The 23,309-nt window shown below is 35.9% G+C and overlaps 1 protein-coding gene across 3 annotated transcripts in view; it reads left to right on the forward strand.

The window, feature by feature from the left end:
- Positions 1-23,309, forward strand: part of DACH2 (dachshund family transcription factor 2) — a 647,327-nt gene that overhangs the window by 499,608 nt on the left and 124,410 nt on the right. For all 3 annotated transcript variants that reach the window (XM_019659904.1, XM_019659905.1, XM_019659903.1), the window contains one exon: positions 14,406-14,578. In XM_019659904.1, the coding sequence (XP_019515449.1) occupies positions 14,406-14,578 (173 nt within the window). The remainder of the gene's footprint in view (positions 1-14,405; positions 14,579-23,309) is intronic.

Here is a 23,309-nt window from a genome sequence, read left to right on the forward strand (position 1 = left end):
CTAATTCGAAAAAATATATGTACCCCTATGTTTATTGTGGCGCTATTCACAATAGCCAAACTTGGAAACAACAGAAATGCCCATCGGTAGACGACTGGATTAAGAAATTGTGGTACATTTATACAATGGAGTATTACTCTGCCATAAGAAGAATGAAATCGTAACACTTGGGACAATATGGATGGACTTAGAGACTATGATGTTAAGTGAAATAAGTCAGTCGGAGAAAGACAAATACCATATGATTTCACTTATATATGGACTCTAAAAAACTGAATGGGCGAGGAAAGTGAACAGAGGTGGTCTCAGAGATGTGGGGGTGCAGCTGATAACTGTTGGTTGGGGGGCTGGGGATAAAGGAGAGAGGGAAGGTGCTGGACAGCATAAACACACAGGTGCAGTGTTGCCATGGTGACATGAGGGACAGTTCGAGGAATGTAATTGATAATGTTGTGAATATTTTGTAGGGTGTCAGGTGGTCACATGTCTTGCATCATGGATGGGGAAGGGGCTTGATCACTGCACTGTACACCTGAAGCTGATGTTGTATAATATTGTATGTCAACTATAATTGAATATATATATATATGTATATATATATATATATATATATATTCATGGGACGTGGAGTATAATGTGGGAGTGGAGTCAAGGGATTTGTAATAGATATGTATGATATTGGGGGGAAATAGGGCGGTGGACTGGGGGAGGGGGATTGTTACTTCGAAGGGTAAAAAGTATAACTATTGCACTGTGTTGTAAAGCTGAAACTAATTCTAAAAATTGTGTATTACATAATAAAAAATAATTTAACTAAAAAAAAAAAAATCAGGCCGAGCAGCCCAACAGCCAGTTGCCACACAGACAACTCCACATGCGCAGTGCGGAAATCAGGGACCTAAGGCTAGTCGCGCACTTCCGGGTCTCAATAAGCCGTCTCTTGTGGTCGGAATGTGCTTGCTCGGTGTTTCCCTGGCTACGCAGCACAAACAATATGGAGGGTGGGGCTCCAAGGCCGCATGCGCACACACGCACGCACGCACGCATGCACGCACTCCTGCGCCAATTCCAGCAGACCAATGCAGTCCCAGACCTGAGCCTCTGTGGGAGGGCCCAGCCCTGATAAAATGGCGGCATCCTGTGTACCACCCACGCACAAGCTCTACAGCAGGGGAACCATTGTTCCAAAAACCTCCAGCTCCCGCGCCAAAGGCACTCAGTTCAGTCCTTCCCGGAGGCTCCTAGGCCCCGTTCACAAAGCTACTCCCTCCACCAGGAACCAGGTGAGTGCTCACCAGCGAGCAAGTTGGTTTGCCGGCTCCACTGGTTCTCCACTGCCCTCTGCCTCACCGAGCCGAGCAAAGAGAGTCCTCACTATTTTCTACTTCCAGCTATCATGGAACTCCTGTTCCTGGCAACGTAACTCTGGGGTGGTGAGCGTGGTGTGGGGCCGGAGGGTCTCTCCCCCAACTGGAGAAGCCTCCCCACCGCTGAGGTGACCCTCATGGGGTTCGCCCTCTCTCGTCTCCGCCCCTCCTGCCGGACTTGACGTGGCCTCCTCTTTAAGTCCTTTGTTTAGAGGTTCTGCTCATCTAGGGTCCAGGGAACTTCCAAGGTTGAATATCTTATAAAGTATTTGTAATTTTGGTGTGATCCTGCGAGGTAGTCGGCACAGTAGCTTCTATTCCGCCATCTTCTCTATGTTTTTCATTGCAAAAATGCTCCATGACTTTTCTGACAACCCAGTAGGGTGAAGTGCTTTATAAATGTCAATTACGTCTATTTGGTCTAATGTGTCATTTAGGGCTGATGTTTCCTTAATTATTTTCTATTTGGATGACCTATCCATAGCTGTCAAGGACCTAATTTGGTCTCCTACTATTATTTAATTGTGTTTTGTTTAATTTCTCCCTTGAGTTCTGTTAGTAGTTGCTTTGTATACTTTGGTGCTCCCTGATTAGGGGCATATATATTGATAAGTGTTATGTCCTCTTGTTGTATTGTCCCTTTTATTATGAAGTGTCCATCTTTGTCTCATTTCCTTTTTTATCCTCCAGTCTGTTTCATCTGATATAAGTATGGATTTTTTCTGTTTACCATTTGCTTGGTGTATTGATTTACACCCTTCCACTTTGAGTCTGTTCTTATAGCTGAGATGCATCTCTTGGAAGCAGAATGTGGTTGGCTTTTGTTTTTTGATCAAATCTGCTACTCTGTGCCTTTTTATTGCTGACTTTCATCCATTTACATTTAGGGTCATTATTGGTATATGAGGATTTCCTATATCTATTTTGTCTTTTGTTTTCTGGTATCTTGGTGTCTCAACTGTTTCTTTGCCTTTTTTTGGCTGTCTATTATTTTAGTGTGGTGGTATTCTATGATTTTTTTCCTCTGTTTCTTCTTTTTATATGTTATATATCACACTTCTGGATTTTTTTTTCCTGGTTACCATTAAGTTCATGTAAAAGAAAGTTTCATATGTACATTAGTTCTTTCTCTTCATCATCCTTCTTACCTCCATTCCCCTTTGCAGATTGAGACATTTACTCTCTTCCCCTTTATGTTTTTGTTGTCACAAATTATCCCTACTTAGGCTGTGGGTTAATTCCTGCATTGCAGTAGCAAGTTGTCTTTTTCTTTTTATTTCCTATTTTTTTAACGTTTTTATCTTTTTACCCTTCATGCTATGTTTAAGTGTATAGTGCCCTAATTTGTGTAGTGGTTGCCATTTCCTATTTCTATCCAGCTGTTCATAATATTGCTCATGGTTTTGTGTTTTGTTTTGTTTTGTTTTTTGTCAGGTCAAATAGCCTCCTTCAGTATTTCCTTTAATACAGGTTGTGTGGTGGAATATCCCCTCATTCTGTATGTCTGGAAAGGTCTTTATTTCTTCTTCATGTCTAAAGGATGTCTTTTCTAGATATATTATTCATGGCTCATAATTTTTCTTTTTCAATAGTTTGAATATTTGATTCTACTCCCTCCTGGATTTTAAAGTTTCTGCTGAAAATTCTGATGATAGTTTATTGGGCTTTCCCTTACAGGTTACTGCTTTTTTTTCCCCATTGGCTGCCTTGAGAATTCTTTCTTTGTCATTAATGTTTGACAGCTTCAATACGATGTGCCTTTGAGAAGACCTGTTGGAATTGAGGTAATTAGGTGTTCAGTTTGCTTCTTGGATTCGAGGATCTAGTTCTTTTCACAAGTTTAGGAAGTTCATGTCGAATCTGTGTTTGAATATATTCTCTGTTCCCTTCTCCTTCTCTTCCCCTTCCAGTATACCCATTATTCTTATGTTGTTCTTTCTGATGGAGACAGAAAGTTCTTGTAGAGTTCTTTGGTTTTCTTTAACTCTCAATTCTCTTTTTTCTTCCATCTGTGTCATTTCCAGATTTCTAGCTTCAATATCGCTGTTTCTTTCCTCCATCTGGTCAGCTCTATTACCTAAGCTGGCTGTTTCATTCTTCATTTATTTGATTGAGTTCTTAATCTGCAGAAATTTTTTTTGGTTCTTTTTTAAAATTTCAGTCCCTTTGGTAAATATGCATTTTGTTCTTTGAATGTGTTTCTGAGTTCATTAAACTGCCTATCTGTGTTTGCTTGTATCTTGTTGTTTTTCAGAACTGCAATCTTGAATTCTGTCATTTAAGTCACATATTTCCATGTCTTTAGGTTCATTTTCTGGAGACTTTTTATTTTCTTTCTTAGCTGCCTTGTTACCTTGGTTTTTCAGCGCAATTGATGAATTATTATTTCTCTTCCTGGTCATCTACAGAATTCGGTTTTGCAGCAGATTGATATGAAGAGGTCTTCCTTTTGCTTTCCAGTAGCTGTTGCTGGAATGTTTTATTTTCTCTCTGGCTGCAGCCTTTTCTTTGCTCTCACACTGTAGTGTTTTATTTTCTCTTGCACTATTCTGTCTTCTCACTCAGTGGAAGGTGGGCTTCTCCTCTGTAAGCGGGTCACCTGGGTATCAGGGCACCGCCTACTTGTGAAGACGTGGTGGGCAACAGAGTTCCGAATTTCTGAAATCAAACTTAGAAAAAAGATTTAAAAATTAAAAGATTATGGTATATATAATATACATATTTTTTTCTTATTCTTAATTAATCTAAGAAATAATACTCTGTTCAAAATAATTAGAACAATGTGTTGGGTTGTTGCACCTTATTGATAAGTGATATAAATGACAGCAATGTTACAAGGGACAGGAGGGAGGAATTGGAAATACTCTACTATAAGGTACTTGGACTACACATGAAGTGGTACAGTGCCATTTGAAAGTGAGCTTAGACAAGTTTTAAAGGTGTACTGCAAGCTCCAGGGAAGCCACTAAATTTTTTTTAAAAATAAGTATAATATGTTAAGAGAGAAGAGAGAGATTCTTAGGGATGAGAAGGGCATTGCATGATAAAGAGGCCAGTTTTTCAAGAAGACATTAACAAGCCTTAATTTTTCCTAATATTAACAATGTCAATATATATGAGGGAAAAATTGATAGAACTTCCAGGAGAAATAAATGAATCCACTGTTGTATTTAGAGACTTCAATAGTCATCTATTGGAAATGGACATATCCAGTAGGCAGATAGTCAGAAAGGGTATAGTTGAACGGATTATCACCTTCAACCAACTGGGTCTAATAGACTTTTATAGACTATTTCATCCAACAACAGAGGAATATACATTCTTGCTAAATTCACATGGAACATCCACCAAGATAGACTGTATCCTAGGCCATAAAATATACCTAAACAAATTTTAGAAGAATAGATACCATACAAAGTATGCTCTCAGTCATAATGGGATTAAACTAAAGATGAATAACAAAGACAGCTAGAATATCCAAAAATATTTGGAGATTAAACAGCATACTTCTAAGTCACACATGTGTCAAAGAAGAAATCTCAAGAATATTTTAAAGGAAATGAAAATAAAAATAAGTCTTATCAAAATTTGTGGGATGCAGCAAAAGTAGTATTTTGAGAGAAATTTATAGCACTAAATGAATATGTTAAAAACAAGAAAGATAGAAAATTGTCAATCTAACTTTTAATTTCAAGAAACTACAAATCTATAAGGAAATTAAATTCAAAGCAGAACAAAGGAATTAATAAAAAATTGGCATAGAAATAAATATGTTAAAAATAGGGAATTAATAGAGAAAATCAATGAAACCAAAAAACGGGTTCTTTGAAATGATTAATAAAATTGATAAAGCTCTATCCAGGCTAAGAAAAAGAGAGAAGATACAACCTACTAATATCAGAAATGAAAGAAGGGCCATCACTGCTGACACCATAGACATTAAAATGATAATAAAGGAATATTACAGAGAACTCTGTGCACACAAATTTGATAACCTGGATGAAATGGATGAATTCCTTGAATGACGTAGTCTATCAATACTCATACAATAAGAATTTGATAACCTGCATAGGCCTTTATCTACTAAAGAAACTGAGTCAATAAAATAGAAAGCACCAGATTCAGATGGCTTCATTGGTAAGTTTTACCAACCACTTAAGGAAAACATATACCAATTTTCTACAGTCTTTTCCATGAAATAAAAGCAGCAGCAATAGTTACTAACACAACCTATGACACCACCATTACCCAGTTATCAAAAGAAGACAGAGACATTACAAGAAAAGGAAACTATAGACTGATAGTTTTCATGAGCATGCATGCAAAATCCTCAACAAAATATTAACAAATCAAATGCAGTTATTCGTAAAAAGAATTATACACCATAATGAAATGGGATTTATTCTAGGTATGCAGGGTTGATTCAACATTTGAAAAATCAGTTAATGTAATCAGCCACATCATCAGGCTAAAGAAGAAAAATCATGTAATCCTACCAAAAGATGCAGAAAATGGATGTGGCAAAATATAATAACCACTTATAATAAAATCTCTCAGGAAAATAGAAATAGTGAGGAACTTCCTCAACTTGATAAAGAACATCTACAGAAAAAATTACTGCTAACATCATATTTTGATGGTAAAAAATTATGTACTTTTCCTCATAGATCAGAAACAGCAAGGATGCCTCCTCTCAACACACCTATTCATCATTGTATTGGAAGTCCTAGCTAATACAATATGACAAGAAAAGGACATAACAAGTATCTATATTGGGACAGAAGGAATTGCCTTTGTTCAAAGATGACATGATTGTCCAGATTCTTTTTTTTTTTTTTTAGCTGAGCCATCCTGCTACCTGTTGGCAGCTCAGCGGCTGCTCAGCTTGGGCTGGGACTTGAACTGCTGTTGCTCAGAGCTCAAACTCTTGAGCGAGCTCTTAACCAACTGAGCCACTCGGGATGACATGATTGTCTATGTAAAAATGTCCAAAAGATTTGACTAAAAACCTCATGCAAGCAATAAGATATTATATAGCATGGTTGCTTTTAAAAGTCAGTTGCTTTCCCATGTGCCAGAAATGAAAAATCACTATTTGAGATTAAAAACGCAAGGGCATTTACATTAGCAACCAAAAAAATGAAATACTTAGGTATAAACCTAACAAAATATAAGATCTTTAAAAAAAATGACAAAACTCTGATGAATGAAATCAAAGAATACATAAATAAATGGAGAAATATTCTGTTTATGTATAGGAAAACACAATGTCATTAAGATGGCAGTTCATCCTAACTTGACCTATACATTCCATGTGATCCAAATCAAAATCCAGGGAAGTTATTTTGGGGATATCAAAAAAAACTGATGCTCAAGTTTAGATGGAAAGCAGCAGACCCAGAATAGCCAACATAACATTGAAGGAAAACAAAGTCAGTCGACTTATTCAGCCCTACTTCAAGATTTACTATAAACCTACAGTAGTCAAGACAGTGCGGTATTGACAAAAGAATAGACAATTAGGTCATTATAACAGAATAGAAAGCCCAGAAATATGTCCATACAAATGTCGTCAACTAATATTGGATTAAGGAGCAAAGGCAATTAAATGGAGAAATCATAATCTTTTCAATAAATCACACTGGAACAATTTGGTATCCACATGCAAAAGGGAGAGAGGGAGAGGGAGAAAGAAAGAAAGAAAAAAGGAAAGAAAGAAAAAGAAAAGAATCTAAACACAGACCTTACACTCATAATGAAACTTCATGGATGGTGTAGGTGCCTGACCACTGCAGTGTACACCTGAAGCTGAAGCTGAATAATAATGAATGTCAACTGTAATTTTACATATATATATATATATATATACATATATGTTTGTCAGAAAAGTCATGACGCATTTTTACAACGAAAAACATAGAAAAAATATGTCATGACTTTTCCAACAACCCAATATATATATATAGTCACAGGATGTGGAGCACAGCATAAGGAATAGAGTTAGTGGAACTGTAACAGCTATACACAATGTCAGAGGGGTAGTAGATTGGGGTAGGGGGATTATCACTTTGTGAGGGATGTAAATGTCTAACTATTACATTTTTTTGCACACCTGAAACTAATAAAAAAAGAAAGAAAATTAACTCAATCTGGACCATGGGCCTAAATGTAAATTTCAAAATTCTACAACTATGAGAAGATAACATCAGAGAAAAATCTAGGTGATCTTGGGTTTGACAGTGAGTTTTTAGATATAATATCAAATGCATGATCCTTAAAAAGAAAAAAAATGATAAATTGGACTTACACATTAAAAGTTAAAATTTTTAAAATATTCTGTTAAGAAAATGAAAAGACAAGCTACAGAACAGGAGAAAAATCTTTGTGAAACATGCACCTGATAAAGGACTGATGGAAAATTTACAAACAACTCTTAAAATCAACAGTAAGAAATAAACAACCCAATTAAAAATGAGCAAAAGATCTGAACAGACACCTCATCAAATAAGATATACAGATAATAAATAAGCATATGAAAACATGCTCAGCATCATATGCCATTAGTTAATTTTAGATTAAAACAAGATACCCCTACACACCTATTGGAACGGCTAAAATTCAAAACTCCTTCAGCATCAATTGCTAGTAAGGATATGGAGCAACAGGAACTCTCCTTTCTTGCTAGTGGGAATGCCAAATGGTGGTGAACACACAATGCAATATATACATGATGTATTATAGAAATATACACTTGAAACCTATATAATTTTACTAACCAATGTCACCCCAATAAATTTAATAAAAATTTTTAAAGGGAAAAAATAAATAACAATTATGAAAACAAAAAAAATGGTACAGCCACATTGGAAAACATTTTGGCCATTTCTCACAAAGCAAAATATAGTCTTTCCTATTTATCCAAATGAATTGAAAACTTAGGTCTACATGAAAATTTATACACCAATGTTTATACCAACTTTATTCATAATTGCTATAAGTTGGAAGCAAAAATTATGTCCATCAATAGGTGAATGAGTAAACAAACTGTGTGTTCCATACCATGAAACAGTAGTTAGAAATAAAATCAAATGAGCTATGAAGCCCTGAAACGACTTGGATGAACTTTAAGTGAAGATTGCTAAGTGAACAAGTCTAGTCTGAAAAGAGTAAATAGTGTGTGATTCCACCTATATGACATTCAGGAAAAGGCAAATCCATATAGACAGTAAAGCCAAATGTAAAAGAGGGGAGATGAAAAGGAGGAGCACATGGGAGTTTTAGGGCTATGAAATTAATCTGTGATACTGTAATGGTAGATACATGATATAATGCATTTGTGAAAAGACACAGAAAGTGCAACACAAAGAATGAACCATAATGCAAACTATGGACTGTATTTAATAATAATGTATTAATATTGAGTTATCAATTGTAGCAAATGTACCACACTAATACAATATGTTAATAAGATGGAAAACTGTTGGTGGAGAGGAAGTATATGGAAATTAAATTTCTGCTTATAATTATTATTTTTTGTAAACCTAAAACTGCTCTAAAAATAAAGTCTATTGATTTTTTTTAAAAGGTGTAGGACCTTTACCATAATGTCCAAAATAGGGTTAGAGAAGTAGATTCCAGAGAGAGTCATGAACAAGAGTGAAGGCTAAGGTGAATTAAAACTGTACAGAGCTGCAAATAGTCCTATGAGGCTGAGGTACAGTATACATAGAGGAATATAATGAGATATCAAAGCTAGAAAAGTAATTTCACATGAAACCAAAGAACTTATATTTTATTTTAGAGGCAGTAAGCAGCTACTGAAAGTCTTAATTGAAGTGAAGAGGCGAATGAAAACCGAACAGGAAGAGAGGGTATCAGTCAGGTATGACAGGATTAGTGCCTGACTGTAGAAATGGCAAGATACTATACAGGTCATCATGACTTGGAAATTGAATGAATGTGGGATTTTAGAGGGAGGATTAGAGTATTACTGAAGTTTAAGCCTTTATGGCTAGAAGGAGGTGGTGTCATGAACTTGTGTAAAAGCTTTAGTAGTTGTGCAGAATATGAAGATGTGTTAGAAATAATGCTTAAAGTAGCTTGCATGATGTCCTTGAGGTTAACAGGAAAGAGATGACCCATTTTGGTGATTTTTAAAATGAATTTGCCTTCATTACCATACTGATTAAAAGTCTGTACATTTCCCCAGAAATAAATCCATGTCTATATGGTCATTTAATCTGTGACAAAGGAAGCAAGAATTTATGTTAGGGTAAAGACAGTCTAAAGACAGTAAATGGTGATGGGAAAACTGCACAGATACATGCAAAAAATATTGGACAGATACATGCACCTTATTACACCACATACAAGAATAAACTCAAAATGGATTAAAGATTTAAACGTAAGACCCAAAACCATACAAATCCTAGAAGAAAATATTGGAAGTAAACTCTCAGACATTAACTTTAGTAATATTTTTGCTAATATATCTCCTTGGGCAAGAGAAACAAAGGAAAAAAATAAACAAATGGGAGTACATCAAACTAAAAATTTTTTTCACAGCAAAGAAAACCATCAACAAAACAAAAAGACATCCTACTGAATGGGAGAAGATATTTGCCAATGATGCATCTGATAAGGGGTTAACATCCAAAATTTATAAAAAATATCATACAACTCAACACCAAAAACACAATCCAATTAAAAAATGGGCAGAAGACCTGAATAAACATTTCTTCAAAGAGGACATACAGATGGCCAACAGACATATGAAAACATGCTCAATGTCACTAATCATCAGAGAAATGCAAATTAAAACCACAATGAAATACTACCTCATACCTGTCAGAATGGCTATAATCAACAAATTAACAAACAAGTGTTGGCAAGAATATGGAGAAAAGTGAACCCTTGTGCACTGTTGGTGGGATTACAGATTTGTGCAGCCACTATGGAAAACAGTCTGGAGGTATCTCAAAAACTGGAAATGGAACTACCTTATGACCCAGCAATTCCACTCTTAGGTATTTATCCAAAAAAATTCAAAACACTACTTCAAAAAAATATATGCACCCCTATGTTTACTGCACTGCTATTCACACTAGCCAAGATGTGGAAACAACCAAAATGCCAAACAATAGACAATTGGATAAAGAAGTGACACATATATACAATGGAGTATTACTCTGCCATAAAAAAGAATGAAATCTTACCATTTGCAACAACATGGATGGACCTAGGGGATATTATGCTAAATGAAATAAATCAGACTGAGAAAGACAAATACCATATGATCTTACTTATATCTGGAATCTAAAGAACAAATGAAAAAAACAAAACTAAACAGAAATAGACCCAGATATATAGAGAACAAATGGATGGCTGTTAGATGAAAGGGGTGTTGGGTGAGAAAGGTAAAGGAATTAGAACGTACAAATTGGCAGTCACAAAATAATCACCTTGATGTGAAATACAGTATGGGGAATATAGTCAATAATGTCATAAGGATGGTAGGGTGTCAGATGGATACTGGACGTATCTGGGGGATCACTTCATAGATTATATAAATGCCTAACCACTGCACTGTATACCTGAAACTAATACAAAACAATATTGAATGTCAACTATAATTAGATAGATAGATGATAGATAGATGAAAGAAAGAAAGAAAGAAAGAAAGNAGGAAGAAAGAAAGAAAGAAAGAAAGAAAGAAAGAAAGAAAGAAAGAAAGAAAGAAAGAAAGAAAGAAAGAAAGAAAGAAAGAGAAACACAGTCATTGGATGTGTAAAGTGTAGCACAGGGAATTTAGTCAATGGTATTGTAATAGCTATGCACGGTGTCAGAAGGGTAGTAGACTTGGTGGGGTTATCACTTTGTGAAGAATGTAAATGTCTAATCATTATGTTGTTTTTACATCTGAAACTAATTTTAAAAGTCTGTACCTTTCTAGCATGTGACTAAATGAGCAAGATTATTAGTGTTGTGTACTATTGATGGCTCTCAGTTTAATGTTTTCAGCTTTGGGAAAAGGTTGACTTACATAATTCAGTATTTGCATATGCTTTGCATGTGTAACTCATGTGGGGTCACTGTTAAGTTGTCCTATAATGTAAATATTAGCTTAGAGTATAGGGTATTATAGTCAATTATCGGTTAGTTATTTCAGGTCAGGATCTGAAAGTGTGACTTTTAAGTCCATCATGGTCATTTGAAGTGTTTGATGAATTATATTTTAAAACTGTCAATGGGCTGTTAAATTCTGTTTGTAGTTTGCGTTTAGTTTGCATGTCAATTGGACTTTAAGTAGGCATATGACTTGATACAGCCAGATGGTGTCCGGATGATGCTGAAAATCTTTGGAGAATGAGGAAAGATTATTACACTGTTAACGGAAGTGTAAATTGAACAAAGGCTTATTTAAGCATTTCAGCGGTAAAAGGGAGGAACTGATGGCTACTTTTCATCTACAGTTTGATCAATTTGCTACTAAAACAGTGAGTACTGAAAGAAGAATTGAAGTCTATAATTATCTTGGATTTGTGGGGGGCGAAAGCCTCATATAGAAGCCTATTTAGGTCACTGATTGTTGCTATTATGTTGACCATGAAGTGAAGGTTTTAGGGGAAAGATAAACACTGATTAATTTATTACATGTTATGGAATATGCCAGCATTATAGCAAAGCTGTATGATGAGTAAAGTATAAAAATGCATATACATTTAAGTAATTTTGGAAGGCTAACTGAAAATAAACATCTAGTTTAAAAGGGGGTGGGGTGCAGAAGGCCATTTTTAATTGTGTTTACACTGTGTTGAGGCTTCCCTGATAATAATCATAGGGAGAATATTTCATAACTGAAAAGTTTGGATTGGTAGATTGCATCTAAGAAGGACTTAGAGATAGTGAACCATAAGTGAAATGAAAGCAGAAAAGTTTAAAATACTTTTTTTTAATATTCTCTGAGGATTTGGAGTCATAGGGAGCACAGAGTATGGTCCCATGCTTGGATTCCACACAGAATCTAAGTTTCTAGCTTTTTTAAATCCTTGGGTAATTCTGATGACAATGCATTTTTTGGTGGTCTCTATCAGAAATATTGGTGATCACTTTTATTTAGGGTTGTTTTAGTTGAGAGGATCATTTTAGTGTTGTATGAGACCTGTCGTGTCTGAAGATTTGTGTCTTTTTGCATTGTGCTAACTTTGAATTATTTTTCTTAATGTTTTTAATTTAACCATCATTGTTGAACCCAGGAGATGCTCCTCAAATTTATTAACAGTATTTCTTTCTTCTAGCCTCCTTTTTGTCTTAAAAATATGTGTTTTGATAGTTTGTATTACTGTTACTATTGATTGAGGAAGGAGATTTAAGGGGTCTCTGAATATACTTCCTAGAGATCCATTGTTGTTTACTTGCTCTTGTGATACAGGAAGCAAGAAAAAAATGACAGAATGGCAAAGAGGAAAAAGGGATGTTATTAATTGTTGATAATTGTGTATAGAACCAACATAAACATTGCCCATCCTAGAAATTCTATAATCTGTAACAATCTAGTAAAATTATAGGCAAGGATGTTTTAGAACATATGTTAAAGATTACTGGTTTCTGGGGCTGGCCGAGTGGCACGTTGGTTGGAAGTTGGCTTGGGGCACCGGCTCTAAGCAGCAGGGCCCCAGTTTGGATCCCACATTAGGGCCAGTGATGCTGTGCCCTCTACAGCTGGGATGGTGAATGGCAGCTCGACCTGGAGCTGGGCTGCCATGGGTCACCGGCGACGGCGAAGGCTGCAGTGGAGCTGCAGTGGGCTCCCTTAAGCTACCGTGAGTGGCCGGCAGCCGGAATGAGCTGCCAAGAGCCGCCATAAACTGCTGTCCAGTGGCCGGTGACCGACCTGCCTCACCCGAGAAGAGTGCAGTGATGATGCCAACATGGGCCAGTGAGGCGACGTCCTCCACAACTAGACCGAAGAACCAAAGGACAGCAACTTGTCTGTTCCCCTTCCCCATTTGCCTGCGCTGTTCCCCTCCTCCAATTCCCCAATAAAAAAAAATCTTAAAAAAAAAGGTTACTGGTTTCTGGGCTTCTGTCCAAAAGAACGCAAGATTATTATCGAGGCAATAGTTTAAAATACATTGTAAAGCCCTATGATTTACTTTATCATAGCTATGTTGACATCCATATTGTTAGGCTAACATTCCCTAGTCTCTGCTCAAAGATGTTTCCTCACAAATCCCAACCTTTGAAGTGGTAAGTAGACAACTATTTTAATTTGTTAGCATTTTCATGATGACATATCTGTGGCCCCCACAAGGGTAAATGTGGATAATACTTGAGAGATACTCTTTCAGAAATTGAAAATTATTTCACCTTGCATAAGAAAACAAACAGAATTCTAGACACTACTCAAAACTATTGGAATTTGGTATTAAACTGGAAAACAGGTTGATATTTGATAGGAGAGTTATTCTTTATTGACCAAGGCTTCAAATTGGAGCTATAAGCATTCATTTTAGAGATTTATAATGAAAGGGTATGACATATTCCAAGTCTTACTTTCTTCAGTAATTCTGAGTCCAGAGAATCTACATCTTTTCTTACCAGCAACACTATTATGTCTCCTAAACACAGTGTTAAGCTAGACTATCAACATATCAACATATTATGATTAAAAATCTAAGTACTTCTTTCTTTTAAGCAAAATGATATTTGGCTTAAAGGTATTTGTTTGTTTTTAATGGGTAAGAGATTGTATCCCAAAATATAAATATTTTGGGAGTGAGAGCAAGAACAAGGATTATTGATAAATGAAAGTCTGGATATAGAAACATTTTAAAAATCATAAACAATATTAAATCCCACAGGTAATATTAATTGCCCAAAGATATACTAGAATGTAGTAAAACTTAATTTTAAAAAATCCAACAAGAATGAATTTACTTTACTTTTTACTCTTTCATAGCATCAATTTTAATGTGATTTCCCCTTGTCTAAAGAATCTAACAAATGTAATAATTTAACATGCACTGTTTCTTTTAGGACTTGATCTGCCATTTATGATGATGCCTCATCCCCTACTTCCAGTCAGCTTACCTCCTGCATCAGTTGCCATGGCAATGAATCAGATGAACCATCTAAATACTATTGCCAACATGGCTGCTGCAGCCCAGATTCACAGTCCACTCTCCAGAGCTGGGGCCTCTGTTATAAAGGTAAGAATCATGATTTAGAAAATGACAACGGTGTTAATTGCATGTACATTTAAAAAAAATATTAGCAGTACCACCGGATCTTCAGAATAAACAGCTCATTGACTCAGTTGCTTGGCATACAGAATTGATGAATTTGATTTGTGACTAGGCCTGCTGAGGTGTTTTGTTTTGTTTTGTTTTGTTGTTGTTATTTGTTTTTATTCCATGACCACAGGTCTCACTTTTACTTTTGGCTTCTTGTCTTACAATCATGAGCATAGTGTGTGGGAGATGTGGCCACACTAATGATAGAGAAAAGTGTGCAACAACCATTTCCATTGCTGGGGTGAAATAATGGAAACACTGTACATCTTTTTGGTGTTTGAAAGGCAGTTGTGGATAGTATATACTATACAGGACTTAATAGAAAGACCTGAGTTCCTATTCTGATTCTGCCACTTAAGAGCTGAATGACCTTGGATATGACATTCAACCTGTTTGAACTTGGTTCCTCAAGTGCAAAATAAAGGGCATGATAATAATCTATTCTACTTATTTCATTGATATGAATTTCATTCATTATTCCAGAGATAATGTGAATAAAATATAGATTAAAAACTGTGAGCCATTAAGCAAATATTTATGATAATTTACAGCATTATAATTATGATGAGAATACTACATTTTTCAAAACTTCATGACCATCAACTAGTGAAATACAAATACAGCAAAACCTTGGATTGCGAGTAACTTGTTTTGCAAGTGTTCCGCAAGACAAGCAAACGGTTCTATTAGGTTGGTGAAAAGTACTTAATTATAATGTAAAAAACTGCAGTTACTTTTGCACCAAACTAATAATACATTTTAACTTGGTAAATGAGTGATGTCTTGCAATATGAGTAGTTTGTTTCCAGAACAAATTATGCTTGCAAACTGAGGTATTACTGTAATATTTCATAAGTCCTCCTTATGTCTTTTATTAGTTTAGCACATGGCCTCTCTGTTCTCTCTTCAATAATCATATGAACTAGGCTTTTTAATATATTTTTTTATTTGGTGAGGCAATAATAGAAGGGTTTATAGGCTCAAAAGAGTATAGCTAATCAGAACGACCCATTGATTTGTTTTGTTGTTACTTTATTTATTCAACAAATATTATACCCTTGATATATCCATGTCATATTGGGCAGTATAGAAAATAGATAAATAAGACATAGTTTCTGACTTCCAGGACTCACAAACTGAATGTGAGACAAAGAACAAGTACCCATGTAACTTGTTCTAACAAGACGTACTGGGATGGGTAGCATAGAGAATCACCAAGTATATAGGAATTTAGAAGAGAGAGAGATCATATCTAGCTTGGAGAAGAGAGGGTGCAGGGATCACAAAAGGCATTACAGTTGATGGATTTGAAATGGGCCTTGCCATGTTGATATGCTTGTAATAGATGCACATGGGGGTGAAATAAGTGAAGGCAGAAGAAATGTGAGATTCTGGACATTTTTGTTCAATTTTAAATTAGCTTCCAGTGTTGGGAACTTTAAAAACAATGAAGAAAATTCATAATATCACTTAGGGAAAGTTACAGTAGCCTGATGCACAAAACTTTCTTTGCTGTGTGTTATATTATCTTAATTCAGGAAGGCTGCTATAACAAATCACCATAAACTAGATGGCTTAAACAAGAGACATTTATTTCTCACCATTGTAGAAGCTGGGAACTCCAAGATCAAGGTGCCTGCTGATTCCTTTCCTGGTGAGAGCTCTCTTCTTTGTTTATAGATGGCCACCTTCTGCTGTATCTTCACATGACAAAGAGAAAGGAAGCAAGAGCTTTCTTGCCTCTTCTTATAAAGGCACTAATCCCATCATAAGGGCTCCTGCCTCATGACCAATTACTTTCCAAAATCCTCATCTCCAAATAACATCACATTAAGTATTAGAGTTTCAACATGTGAATTGCGGAAAGACAAACGTTCAGTCCATAGCATATATAGTCTAATGTGATTATAGTGTCACTGAGGCTAGCACCTGTATAGTTAAAGGTCTCTTAGTTTTTTCCATCATATCCCTACTTTCTGCAGTTTAAAACTCTGCTGCAGAAAAACGAATCTATATCAGAAACTTGATATAAATAGTAAGAGATTAGGACACATTATGCAAAAAAATCCAAAAATATGTGTTTAGCTTTATTAAAATTTATGAAAATTCACAAAAAGAGCTACCAAACTTATTCATATGTTTAAATTCTTATTTACATCTTTCTTTGTTACTTTCAGTGAAACTTTCCCTTTTTCCCATATCATTTTAAAAAAGTCCTGGGAGGTGGTGGGGAAACACACTGTCATGTTGAAACAAGTCTTCAGAATCCTTCTAAACACCTGCTACTCTCCTGTAGCATAGTTTATGTTAAACTGATGCCTGTGCCTTGTCTCATGGTCATAATCATGAGACTGTGATCACAATTTCCTTTGGAAGCTGGTCTTGCAGTATATGCTGTGAATATTAGGACTATATGATAAACAGAAGATATCAAGTTAGTGAATGACTGGCTATACAAGCCATAATTAATTTCCAGTGTTTAGCATTTCTGATCAAAGGGCTGGAGCAGCTATTTTAATATTCCTGTGCTTCAATTTTGCTTTCTGAAAAATAGATCTCACTTTCTTTACACTTTGTATCTATGTCTGCCTTTCTTCTAATTGAATCTGCATCGGTAAACTGGTTAGGCTAATCTATAAACCATGTTAGCTCTTCATTTTAACTCAGGTAAACCAGTTTGGCATTTGTTAGCAAGCAAAACATAACAACTATTTGAATGAGGAGAAGCCACTGATATTGATTTTAAAAGTTTCTGGACCCATCCATATTTTTTATTAAAGTTTATTGGGGTGACAATTGTTAGTAAAGTTACATAGGTTTCAGGTATACAATTCTGTAATACATTATCTATATATTACATTGTGTGTTCGCCACCCAGAGTTAGTTCTCCTTCCATCACCATATATTTCATCCCTTTTACTTAAAGTTTATTGGGATGATATGGTTAGTAAAGTTCTATGGGTTTCAACTATACAATTCTGTAATACATCATCTATATATCATATAGTGCATTCACCACCCAGAGTCAGTTCTCCTTCCATCACCATATATTTGATCCTGATTATCCTCATCTACCATCGCCTCCCCTCTTAACCTCTCCAACAACTAAACTATTCTTTATGTCTATGAGTGTTTGTTTCCTTATTTGTCTTGTTCTTTGTTGCTTTATGTTTTATATCCCACATATCAGTGAAATCATATGGTTCTTGACTTTTTCTGTCTGATTTATTTTGCTTAGCATAGTAATCTCAAGATCCATCCATATTGTCACAAATGGCACTATTTCATCTTCTCTTATGGCAACATAGTATTCCATAGCGTATATATACCATGACTTCTTTATCCAATCATCTAAGTGCACTTGGTTGTTTCTCTGTCTTAGCCACCATAAATAAAGCTGCAGTGAACATCAGAGCACATATATCTTTAAGGATAAATGTTTTCAGATTTTTTGTGTAGATACCCAGGCGAAGGATTCCTAGGTCATATGGTAATTCTATTCTTTATCTTTTGAAGAACCTCCATGCTGCCTACAATACCGGCTGCACCAATATGCACTCCCACCAACAGTGTATGAAGGTTTGTTTTTCTCCACAGCCTCTCCAACACTTGTTACTATTTGTCTTGTTGATAATAGCCATTCTAACCAGTGTGAGGTGATATTTCATTGTGGTTTTTATTTGCATTTCTCATGATTAGTGATGTTAAGCATCTTTTCATATATCTCTTGGCCATCTGTATGTCCTCTTTGGAGAAATGTTTATTCAGGTTCTCTGCCCATTTTTAAATTGGATCATTTGGGGGTTTTTTGTTGTTGAGTTGTATGAGTTCTTTATATATTTTGAATATTAGCCCCTTATTGGAGGCACTGTTTGCAAAAATCTTCTCCCATTCAGTTGGTTGCCTGTTTATTTTGTTGATGGTTTCTTTTGCTGTGCAGAAGCTTTTTAGTTTGATATAGTCCCATTCATTTAGTTTAGCTTTTACTTCCCTTGCCTTTGAGGTGAAATTCATAAAATCCTCTTTGAACCCATGGTCCATAAGTTTAGTACCTATGTTTTCTTCTATGCAGTTCATTATTTCAGGTCTTATGTTTAGGTTTTTGATCCATTTTGAGTTAATTTTCATACATGGTGACAGAGAGCAGTCTAGTTTCATTCTTTTCCATGTGGCTTTCCAATTCTCCCAGCACCATTAATTGAAGAGGCTGTATTTTATTTATTGTGTATTTTTGTCTCCTTTGTCAAAAATTATCTGTCCATATTTATGGGGGTTTATTTCTGGGTTTTCAATTCTATTCCATTGGTCTGTGTGTCTGTTTTTCTGAGAATACCATACTATTTTGATTATTGTTGCCCTGTAGTACAAGCTGAAGTCAGGGAGTGTGATACTTCCAGTATTGTTCTTTTTTCTTAGGATTGCTTTGGCTATACGGGATCTTTTGTGGTTCCATACAAATTTGATGATTTTTTTTGTTCTATTTTCTTAAAAAATGCCATTGGGGTTTTGATGGGGATTGCATTAAATTTGTATTGGGTTGTCGGAAAAATCATGATGCATTTTTGCGAAGAAAAACATAGAAAAAATACGTCATGTCTTTTCCGATGACCCAATATATTGCTTTGGGTAATACAGCCGTTTTAATTATGTTGATTCTTCCAATCCATGAACAAGTAATGTCTTTCATTTCTTTGTGTCTTCTTCAATTTCTTTTAAAAATGTCTTATAGTTTTCAGTGTATAGGTTTCACAACCTTGGTTGAGTTTATTCCTAGGTATTTTATTCTTTTGGTTGCAATTGAAAAAGGAATTGTTTTTATTTTTTAATTTCTTTTTCTGAGAATTCCTGTTAGTGTAATAAATAGGGATGCAATTGATTTTTGTACATTGATTTTGTAGCCAGCAACTTTACTGTATTCATTTGTTGTTTTTAATCGCATTTTGGTGAAGTCTTTAAGAATTTCTCTATATAGCATTATGTCATCTGCAAAAAGTGACAATTTAACTTCTTCATTCCCAGTTCAGATGCTTTTTATTCCTTTCTCTTGCCTGATTGCTCTGGCTAATACTTCTAATACTATGTTGAATAGCAGAGGTGATAGGAGACAGCCCTGTCGTATTCCTGAACTTAGAGCAAAGGGCTTCAGATTTTCACCATATTAACTGAGGGTTTGTCTTATATGGACTTTATTATGTTAAGCTATTTTTCTTCCATACCCATTTTATTGTTTTAATTATAAATGGATGCTGTATCGTGTCAAATGCTTTTTCCTGCATCTATTGATAGGATCATATGACTTTTGTCCTTTATTTTGTTTATGTGGTGTGTCACATTGATCGATTTGCATATGTTGAACCATACTTGTGCCCCTGAGATGAACCCCACTTGGTCATAATGTATAATCTTTCTAATGCATTGTTGCATTCAATTTGCTAGAATTTTGTTTAGGATTTTTGCATCTGTATTCATCAGAGATATTGGTCTGTCATTTTCTTTTTTTGTGTTATCCTTACCAGCTTTTGGTGTCAGGGTAATGTTGGCCTCATAAAATGAGTTAGGGAGTATTGTCTCTTCTTCAATTTTTTGGAAGGGTTTGAATAGGACAGGCATTAGAGCCTCCTCGAATGTTGGTAGAATTCACTTGTGAAGCCATCTAGTCCTTGACTTTTACGTTTGGGAAGGTTTCAGATGACTGATGCAATTTCCTTACTGTTGATCAGTCCATTTCTTCATGGTTCAGCCTAGTAAGGCTATATGTTTCTAAGAACTTGTCCATTTCTTCTAGGTTATTCAATTTGGTGGCATATAATCCTTTATAGTATTCTTGGATGATTCTTTGTACTTTCTCTGGCATCTGTGGTAACTTTCTTTCATTTCTGATTTTGTTTATTTGTGTCATTTCCCTTTTTATCTTAGGGAGTCTAACCAAGCAAGGGTTTGTCAATTTTATTAATCTTTTCAAAGAACCAGCTCTTTGTTGCATTAATTTTTTTCTATTGTCTTTTGGTCCTCTATTTCATTTAGTTCTGCACTGATTTTTATGATTTCCTTCCTTCTGCTGACTTTGGGTTTCATTTATTCTTCTTTTTCTAGTTCTTTAAGATATAATGTGAGGTTGTTTATCTGGGATTTTTCTTCTTTCTTGAGATAGGCCTGTAAAGATATAAATTACCCTGTTATTACTGCTTTGCTACATCCCAATAATTTTTGTAGGATATACGTTAATTCTAATTTGTTTCTATGTGTCTTTTGATCTCTCCTCCTATTTCTTCTTTGACCCAGTCATTCTTTAAAAGTATGTTCCTTAATCTCCACATATTTGGGGTGTTTTATACTTTCTTTTTGCAGTTCATATCCAATTTGAAAGCATTGTGATCACAAAATATGCTTGGTATGATTTCAATCTTCTTAAATTTGCTGAGGCTAGTTTATGTCCTAATATATGGCCTATCCTTTTGAATGTTCAGTGTGCACTAAAGAAGATTTTATAGTTTGATGTTCTAGGATGAAGTGCTCTTAAATGTCAGTAATGTCCATTTCATCTAATGTGTCAATTATCCTGGGATTTGTTCATCAATATTCTGTTTGGATGATCTATCCATAGCTGCAAATGATGTATTAAGCCCCCTACTATAATTGTGTTTTGTTCAATTTCTCCCTTTAATTCTCTTATAGTTACCTTGTATATTTTGGTGCTCCCTGATTGGGGCATAAATATTGATGAGTGTTATGTCTTCTTGTTGTATAGTTCCCTTTATCATTATAAAATGTCCATCTTTGTCTCTTGTTACCTTTTTTATCCTGAAATCTGTTTCATCTGATATAAATATGAATACACCTGCTTTTGTCTGAATACCATTTTCTTGGAACATCAATTTCCACCCTTTCACTATGAGTCTATGTTTGTCTTTGTAGCTGAGATGTGTCTCTTGGAGGCAGCATATGGTTGGCTTTACTTTTTATTCAATCTGCTACTTTGTGCCTTTTTATTTGGTGAGTTCAGTCCAATCACATTTAGGGTGATTATTGATATATGAGCATTTCCTATCATTCTAGCTTTTGTTTTCTGGTATCTTGGTGTTTTAATTGTTGCTTTGCCTTTTTGTTGTTTCTGTTATTTCAGTGCGGTGGTATTCTATTATTTTCCCCTCTGTTTCTTTCTTTCTTTTTTTTTTTTTTTTGCTTTTCAGTCGGCATTGTTGGAATGTTTTATTTTCTCTCCAACTGCAGCCTTTTATTCTCTCTCATGCTGTAGTGTTATATTTTCTCTTGCACTGTTCCAGCATCTCACATGATGGGTGTTCCCTGGGGAGGTGTGCTTCTCCTCTGTAAGCAGGCCACCTGGGTCTCAGGGAACCACCTCAGAGGGGGAATATGGAGAGCTACTGCAGTCCCAAAGCTCTTCCTGCAACCAGATTCAGAGCCTGTGTGTTTGAGTGGCTCTGTTTATCCCTGCAGGGATCCGCCCAGTTAGGTGGGGGTGGGGGCAGGGTGGGTGGTGGGAGGTGGCTCTGAGCAATGACGCTGACTACCTGAGCAGTTACATTGCACCTAAAGGTCCTTCATTTTCACCAGAATTAGTTGTGATGTGTGTCTGTGGCTGCAGGGCTGCAGTTATCAGAGCTGTAAATATTCTGTTCTTTTGATCTGACACTGCTACCGTTCTGCTTCTAGCACTGGGGAGTTGGGTGGGGCGAGCTCTGGGAAGGTGGCGAGGTGTCAGCCAGGCTCTGTGTCTGTGTCTTCGGTATTTATGAGGGTTTAAACCACAATTCTCACCCTTCTTCCCTCAGTCTTTGCTCCGAGGTCTCTGCCATGAGCGTTGGGTTCAGTGATGTTATATGCTGATCTCCAAGGCAGGACTGTGGGCCATAAGGGGAGCACTAGCAGTCTGAATTCTTCCCTCTCCGGTGACTGCAGTAGGTCCAGAATGCAGGGAGCTCCAAATTCTGGTCTGTGTCCTGCCGCCCACAGCCTGATCCCCACACTTCCTCCTTCCCTCCTCCCTTGCCCAGCCTGTTTTCCCACCTTAGATTAGTCAAATGGTGTGTCTGTCTCTCAGGCTTGCCTGTGTGCCACGCAGGGAGTCCTTTGTCGAATTATCGCTGTTCAATTTGTTGTAAATTCCAGGGGCGATTTCAAGAGGCACTCCTCACACCACCATTTCTGTGAAAGAATCATCCATATTTTTTGTTTGTTTTTCATTGGTTGAGTCCCTATATGCATCAAGTAGGTTTTCTTTTAGGCTTACAATCTAGTGTGGAGAGACAAACAGAACTAACCATTATAAAATTCTTTTTTATTTTCCTTTTTTTAATTTTTATTTTTAGCAACTTATACATAAGCATAGCTTAAAAACTCATATAGTTGGATAAAATGTTTTTTTTAATTATTTTTTCAGTTGTGGTTGACATTCCATATTATTTATATTAGTTTCAGATGTACAGCATATTGGTGACACATTTATATAATGTATCCCCGTAATTAGTCTAGCACCCCCTGGCTCATACATACAGAGAGCAAACCGATGGTTGCCAGAGGGGTGGGGGTAGGGAGTGGGTGAAAAAAATGTGAAAGGACAAAGAAATGTAAATTGGTAGTTACAAGGTAATCACAAGGGTGTAAATTACAGCACAGAGAATCAGTC

The sequence above is a fragment of the Hipposideros armiger genome, unplaced genomic scaffold (assembly GCF_001890085.2).
Source record: "Hipposideros armiger isolate ML-2016 unplaced genomic scaffold, ASM189008v1 scaffold_306, whole genome shotgun sequence".
Taxonomy (NCBI): domain Eukaryota; kingdom Metazoa; phylum Chordata; class Mammalia; order Chiroptera; family Hipposideridae; genus Hipposideros; species Hipposideros armiger.